The sequence below is a fragment of the Thalia democratica genome, chromosome 6 (genome assembly GCF_965202585.1).
Source record: "Thalia democratica chromosome 6, ktThaDemo2.hap1.1, whole genome shotgun sequence".
Taxonomy (NCBI): domain Eukaryota; kingdom Metazoa; phylum Chordata; class Thaliacea; order Salpida; family Salpidae; genus Thalia; species Thalia democratica.
The window spans coordinates 65,186,838-65,195,204 of record NC_139170.1 but is presented as its reverse complement, the minus strand read 5'-3'; the positions used below and the strand labels follow the sequence as shown (position 1 = coordinate 65,195,204).

Genomic DNA, 8,367 nt, shown 5'->3' with positions numbered 1-8,367 from the left:
TTGTTTCGAAATCAGTATTAAATAGTTCTTTTTTAATTTTTTTCTAGATCATTTTATTATTTTAAAATAATTTTTTTGTTTAATTATAAAAATTACCTTACTGCTATAAATTATATTGTATAAAAATTCGTTGATTAGTTATTAGTACTAAATACTATTTTTAGAAAAAAAACAAAAGAAAAATGACTGCACTTAAGTAAACAATATTTTGCTACAAAGTTTATAAACGTTTAAAAGATTTCTAAGTTGATTTTATAAGTGTTTTTAAACTGTTTATAACACATCACAATCAATTTCTAAAACATTAACCAAACTATTAATAAAGTCAATTGTATTAAATTAGACATGCATATTTATAACATTAACTTAATTCTAACAGTTTATGTTCGGAATTAAATATAGAAACCAACGAACTTTGAAAAATACAGCTTAGTTTAAAAGTAATCTAAATTATTAAAGCTGTTTGGAAAAACGGTTTTATTAAGTACAAAAGCTTTTTAAATTAATATATTTTAATTTTAGCTTGATTTTTAAAGCAAACAACAATTAAATAACAATTTTTTAGTTGTGTATTGCATAACATATTGAGTTGATGTTTTGTTTTTCACTTTCTCAAACTTATAACAAGTTGTTAAGTCAAGAGTTTTAAAAACTAAAATTGTTTTAATCGATCAAAATATGATCAAGTAGTTTAGAGTAAAGTTACTCCAGATAACTAAAAACAAATTATACATAAAGTTTATAAGTCTCATATATCACAATTTTTGTTATAATTGTTATTAATTTATTTACACTGTCTTTATATAAATAGTGCTTCGTGGTAAACAATTTTTTCTATAAAATGCTTTCGAATTATAAAGCTCCAGACTCTATTATAGTCTTTGAAACTATTTAATTCTCTGAAAAAAAAAAAATTAATAAGATAAATAATTTTATTGTTCTTAAATAGCAAACGGCATCTTAATATTTTAAAACAAAATAGAATTTAATAAAATATCAAACACAAAAATTGTGCAAAGTTTAAACAGTATATAAAGACTTTATACATAATTATGTTATACAAATACCATTTCTTTAGTTTACGTACCTAAATCGAATTAATCGAGAAAAAATTATAAACCATATTTTAGTTTAAAAATTTTATACTTTTAAATATTTTGACTATTTTAATACTTTATGAAGAACATCAAACATATAAAGTAATAAATCAAACTAGAACATCGTAAATTAAATCATCTATGTAAATTTTCTAAGAAAATTATACTTAATACTAAGAGTTCCTGAGTTTGTCTATCCTTATTTCGTTAAATAAAAAACAATTTACCGAAAATCAGAATATTTAGAATTATAATCAGATATTGTTTTAAGATAGTCATGAACAATACTTTTTTGTATTTTGCATTTTAATTTAGATTGTTGTTCTTTACTTAGTTCCTTATGACAAGTACGTATATGCAGACATCGATCAGAACTAGCAGTAAACCATTTTCCACATTTTGCACAGCCGTAAGGTTTCTCTCCTAAGTGAATTCTGAAGTGATTAACTAAACTTCCTTTCTGAGTAAACGTCTTCTTGCAAATATCACATTCGTGATCTTTTAATTTAGTATGAGTCAACGTATGTTGATTCAAATTACATTTTCGAGAAAACTTCTTCTTGCAAACTTCACACTGATGTTCTTTTATTCCAGTATGAATTAAAGTATGTCTTTTAACGCTACTTTTTTTAGTAAAACTTTTGTCACATATATCACACTTAAAATATTTATCTTTAGTGTGAGTAATCATGTGTTCTTTTACGTGAGCTTTTCGTGCAAAATTTTTATGACAAACATGACATTGAAACTTTTTCTTTTTACTATGTACCAACATGTGTCTTTTTAAATTACTTTTTTGAGTAAAACTTTTATCGCAAACATCACATTTGTATGGTTTTTCTCCTGTATGAATTCTTTTGTGAATTTTCAGGTAGGATTTAGTTATGAAAGTTTTCTTGCAAACATAACAGGAAACACTTTCAACTATCATGTTACTTTTGTTTTGACTAGAATCACTCATAGTTTAAACACAAGTTCTAAAAGTTAAGTTTAATATTCTGTAAAAAAAAACAGAGATTGCTATATTTTAAAGCGCTTTTTCTTATCGTTCAATAAACAATCGAAACGTTTTTATTTTTTGAAAATGTTTTAAAAACATTTTTTAAATTAACTTTAATGTATTTTTCTTAATATATTAAAACTGTAATTATAAATTACAACTTTTATATGAATTTATTTCTATGTTGTGCCAGAAAATTAAATTACTATTTGTTTCATTTTAAAACTTCCATATTCAAAAAGATTAAAGTAAGTCAAAGTTATATTACTACAAGATTTATGTATGACTTGAAATATTTTTCTCAAAAAGTTATTCAAACTTTAAAGTTAATTAAAATTTAAGAACATTTAGATCAGCTTATACTCCTATTTTATTATAAATTAAAATGTTGCTAAACAAAGATTAAGATTAAATGTTTTACAGTTTTTTTAATGAATTTGGGGTGTTAGTTATGATATGTAACAATTAACTTTGATTTAAGTAATAATAAATCTTAGCTTGAATAATTAATGTCCTCATATAAAATTATACCTGGTATAATAGGCATCAGTGAAACTTAAATTAATAAAAGACCAACACAAACTTTTAATCAGTATATAGTTATAATTTTTATTGTGTTAATTTATTTCAAACTCAGGAGGAGTTAGGGTGTGTGTCTAAAAGACTCAATAGTATACTAAATCAGAAAGGTTATAAGTTTTACAAGTGTTATGAATTTGTATGTTTAAAAATATCAGTAGAAATTAAACTAAAATAGTAAAAACATTTTAGTAGGATTAGTTTACCGTCATCCAAAAGCTTCGATTCCTGAATTTAATATAAATTCTTAGATTTCTTTTTAGAAAATATAAATAACTATAAAGATATTTGTCTATTTGGAGAAACTAATATAAACTATTTAAATAATAAAGCAAATTCTGTGAAAAAAAAACTTGAATCTAATAAATTGCTTTGGTCTTACAAATATCATCAAAATTCCAACTTAAATTAATTATTCTGGGAGTTCATTGATAGACGTTTTTATTGCTCAACATTAAAAAAAGTTATTCAGTGCTAAAAAGTTTAAAAGTTCTCTTTTTTACATCATCAATATAAAAGCATAAACATATAACATGTTTTTAGTTTAGATACTAACTAAAATTTTGTAATAGTATTCAACTCGTATAGATTAGATGAGATAAGTTCTAAAAAATTCTTTTCAGATATATCAGATTACTTTCCCCCTTTTATAAAACTTAAAAATTGCAACCTAAAAGAAATTGTTTGAAAATTAAAAACAAATACTTTCAAGACTTTTCAAAAATCAATACAAAAAAACTTTTAGTAGATGCTTCACTTATTATTAGCATACATAAAACTAGCAATTTAAATCAATCTGAAAATTCTATTAATACAAAGTTTTATAACTTAGTAGGAAAAATTAAAGAAATAACTTCCAAAACTGTTCCAAATACAAATTTATCTAAAGCTCAACATCAAAAGCGATATAAATATCCATAAAACAAAAAAAAAAGTTATACAAATATCTACAAAAGTAATTTTAATAATCCATTTAAAGTTTTAGAATACAAAACATATAGAAATACCAAAACCAAAACAATATCAAAATTGGCTTATTATAAAAAAACGCTTGAAATCTCTCAAAAAATACATCTAAAACTTGAAGAATAATAAATAATATAAGAAATTGGAAAATACAAGAAAATCGATTCCCACACCAGTTAGATATAAATTTAAACTCTTTTACTAATCCAGTTGAAATCGTTAAAGATTTAAATATTAGTTTTGAGAATATTTGCTTACAGACTTATACAATAAAAGAGTGATATTCTGAAATCGCTAATAAAATAAAAATATTAATAACATTATTTTTTGGTTTAATGCAAGGGCGTGTTTTGAGTGGCTTTCTGTTTCCTGTGAACTCCCTGAAAAAAAAGAAAACAAAAATGAAAAACAGATTATTAGAATACCATTGAAAACGTTGTTTATTCACTTTGTTTTGGCTATTTAATAAGTTTTAAATAAAGAACGTTGTTATTTGTAACACTGAAAGATTAAATTTTAGTTTTTAAAACAGTTTAAATTTAAAACACTATAGTGTTTTGTTTGTACTTAAGCATTTGTATTGTTTGTTTTTTTTTTTGTGAACCAACTGGGTTTAAACCTTGAAAAGTTCAATTCAGAAGGTTTTCAAAATCATCTTTAGACAATTACATCACCTGACAATTTATTATTTTATCATTTATTGGTATTTTAGTCTTTTTATTTAAGTTGTTTTATTTTTGTAAAGCTGTTGGCCACAAATGTGGTTTTTGATTTTTTGAAACTTTCAACTAAGAGATTTCAAAACCATTATTAGAATCCCTGCACCATCAGGCAAACATCTAAATAAAATTTAAAGATACTTTAATGTGATTGTATAAGTCTAAGCACTTTTTTAGTGAAATTAATATTTTTATAGACTAAATTACTTAAAAAAAAAATTTAACAAATAGATATATAAATGTAAAGAGTTTAAAATTTAAAAGATAAATTTGTAAGAACTCCTTCTATTCTAACATCTAATTCGAAATTGAAATTCTCTTTATAATTTTTATTTTTCTAGTTTTTACTATTTTATAATACTTTTCCTGATAAAAAAGTTAGTTTTTTTATAGAGTAAGTTAATGATGTCTGTAATATTTTTGTTTTAAATAACAGATTTTAATTTTGATATTCAATATGTAATTTCACAATTTTTTCTGGTTCTTTTAGTTATAATTTATTTAAATTAAATACAGTATAATAAAAAAAAAGATAATTTTCCATTACTACCATATGTTTTTTTTATTTCTAAGCAGAAAAAAAAACATTTTTAACACAGAGATTTTCGGCTACATATCGCGCACTTAACTGGCAGTGCATACCTAAGAAATGTGTATTTAAGTTTAATATAATAATATTGAAAGTTTTAATTAGTTTTATTTTCCATAGAGTTTTTTTGTTTTAGAGTTTAAGTTTTGACTGCAATATCTAGTTTCATTTAAACTCAACATTTTGCACAAGCATATGGTTTTTCTCTTAAGTGAATTCTAAAATGATTAACTAAACTTGTTTTTTAAGTAAATTTCTTCTTGCAAATACCACATTCATGGTCTTTTTATTTCAAATGAGTTAACATATGAAGGTTCATACTACTTTTCCAATAAAATTTCCTTTTACAAACTTTACACTAAAAATCTTCCTTTACAGTAAGAACTAACATATATTTTATCACATCGCCTTTTAAAAATAACTGTTATGACACAAATCACATTTAAAAGTGTTTGTGGGTAAATAAATTAGTTTTAATTGGCCTTTTTAAGAATATAAATTATGACAAACATAGTATTAAAACTCCAGTATGTACCAGCATTGTGAAAAACTACCTTTTGTCACAATGTTCACATTTATATGGCCTTTCCCCCGTATTAAATCTTCTGTAAAGAGACCAACTGTGATTTATGTATAAAACTTTTCTTGAAAACATCGCAACTAATACATTTAGCACTTAAGTAATTTCCAGATGATCCATTATTATCTATAGTTTATAAACAAAACCTTATAAGAGTTAAAGGTAAATATTTTTATACTATGTTTATGAAGTGTATGTACTTTTAAAACAAATTAATTAGAAATTGTAACTGATGATATTTAGAAAGTTTTGAGTCTTAATCATGATATTTGTATGTACTAGAATACAAAATAATTTAAAAACTTTAACTTAGGTATTAAACATAAAACTACAAATTTAAAAGTACAATCAGCTTAAACTGAATAAATAAACTAAATGACTTACATATTACCAAGAACAAAGGAATTCGAATTAAATTTATAACTGATAAACTAAGAAACTAGCTGGGGTTATATTTAACTAATTTGAAAAAGCATTAAAAAGTTTTGTAAAACATTGCTTATATCATCATGACGTAATTGATGTATATAGGTAGGTAAAAAATTTGAGCAAAAATTAAAGTTTCCACATAAAATCTTTGTTAATACTGTTTGGGTAGATAAAAATGGTCAAACCATTAAACCACCAATTAATTATATGTTGAGTTCAAATAGACCAATAAGCTTTTAAAAGATAAAACGTTATGAAAAATCACTAGTTTAAAGTTCTTGATTTTTTTTAACTACGATAGTTTACAAAGTCAACATTAAATAATTAACCTTATTTAAAATTGAAGTAGATTAATTATTAAGATTAACATTACTATTCATTTCAATAAAGGTACTTATTTTATTTTGATATATTTCAGATTATTTATCATCCATCAAATCAATCACAAATTTTCAAGTTATGTTAAACAAATTAAACTTTAAATTCAAAATAAATAACAATTTAAACTACAATTACAAATTTAGATAACTTTGATATACAATATATTACAATGAAATTCCATAGCTTACGTACTTTTATTTATAAAAAAATGAAAAACAGAAGTGAAATCATGAAAAGGCTTATTTATATAGCTTTCAAAACAGGTTTTTTAAAACTTAAACAACTCATTCATATACAAAAATACCAAACTTTAAATTCATAAGTCGGTGTACCATTATACATTATGTTGTTCAAAATCTTTAAGTAAACTTAGTTTCTTCAAATTAATAGTTAACTGCTAAGGACACGTGTCCTTAGAATTGTATTCAGCTATTGTCGTAAGATAGTCATGAACAATACTTCTTTGTATTTTACACTTTAGTTTTGATTGTTGCTCTTTACTTAGTTCTTTATGACAAGTACGTATATGCTTACATCTATTAGAGCTACTAGTAAACCATTTTCCACAATCTGAACATCCATCAGGTTTTTCTCCCAAGTGATTTCTAAAATGTGTGACTAAATCACTTTTCTGAGTAAACTTCTTCTTGCAAATATCACATTCGTGATCTTTTGATTTAGTATGAGTCAACATGTGTTGTTCTAAATGACTTTTTTGAGAAAAATTCTTCTCGCAAACTTCACACTGATATTCTTTTATTCCAGTATGAATTAAAATATGTCTTTTAACGTTACTTTTTTTAGTAAAACTTTTGTCACATATATCACACTTGAAAGCTTTTTCTTTAGTATGAGTAACCATGTGTTGTTTTAAAACATGATTATGTGCGAATTCTTTCAAACAAACATGACATTGAAACTCTTTCTTACCACTATGTACCAACATGTGTCTTGTTAACCTACCTTTAATAACAAATGTTTTGCCGCAAACTTCACATTTGTATGGTTTTTCTCCAGTATGTATTTTTTTGTGAATTTTCAGGTAATATTTAGTTTTGAAAGTTTTCTGGCAAACATCACAAGAAACAGTTTTTTTAACCATAATACTTTTGTTTTGACCAGAATCATCCATACTTTTAAACTTAAGTGCTAAAATTAATGGTTAATGGTGTTTAACAAAAACAGAGATTTATGTACTTTATTTACCATAAAAAAAAATTAATTCTTCAATTAATAAAAATTGTTTAAAAAAATAAGTTGCTTATTTCAAAAATGTTCATCTTTATTTGTGGAACATTAAAATTAGAGTTAATTTAACTGAATTCCTTGGTCTGTAACTTTTCAAATTTTGCAAAAATTGTATCCTCAAAAAAAAAAGATTGTTGTTCAAAACAAACCTGAAAAACTTCTGTATATCATCATAAAAACCAAAAATAACCGAATTAATCTCAAACTACTAACAACTAGTAAATGGTAAATTTAATGAATATTACATATTAACTTGTATGAAATATGTCTAAAATACCTATATTTTTGGAATATTATGTAGACATTTGTTTTTATTTTTATCAACCTAATTAGGGACTTTTTTTTAAGTATTCTTGGTTTATAGCAGAGTATCAAATTTGTTGAATGGAATGTTGAAAGCCGAATTTTAGTTTTGCGGAAAGTTGATCATTGAGTAGAAAAAAAATTATTAAAGACGAAAACACTGTACGACCCCTAAAAATATTAAGAAATATAGTTTCAACGAAAACGTTGAAAAGTCATGTGTTCTCACTTAATTTATTAAATTCGCTTGTGCAATCTTTACAAAATTTCTAACTTATTTTTGATGGCATAAAAAGTTTAAAACTATTAAGAGGAAATGGAAACTTGTAAAAGGAAACTTGTAAGTTATATATGCTTTATATCTGAACTATACATTGTGGCTTTCAATCCTATTACCTGTTAAAAGCGTTATTAAATTTTTTATACAAAAAGAAAAACTTCATCTATAACAAATATTTATCTACTCTTTAATAAGT

At 23.5% G+C, this 8,367-nt stretch overlaps 1 protein-coding gene across 1 annotated transcript; it reads right to left on the bottom strand.

The window, feature by feature from the left end:
- Positions 1 to 702: 702 nt before the first annotated feature.
- Positions 703 to 7,472, bottom strand: LOC145839347 (uncharacterized). The gene is made up of 3 exons (XM_082946930.1): positions 6,875 to 7,472; positions 1,484 to 2,021; positions 703 to 715 (listed from the first exon to the last, which is right to left on the bottom strand). The coding sequence occupies exons 1-3, from the start codon at positions 7,470 to 7,472 to the stop codon at positions 703 to 705; spliced, it is 1,149 nt and encodes a 382-aa protein (XP_082803056.1).
- Positions 7,473 to 8,367: the final 895 nt, after the last annotated feature.

Excerpts from the sequence above, each read along its gene's own strand:
- LOC145839347 (XM_082946930.1), bottom strand. The coding sequence starts at position 7,472 with ATGGATGATTCTGGTCAAAACAAAAGTATTATGGTTAAAAAAACTGTT. Across the intron at positions 2,022-6,874 it reads TACTAGTAGCTCTAATAGAT|TTGAAAGTGTTTCCTGTTAT; the intron begins GTAAGCATATAC and ends GTAACATGATAG.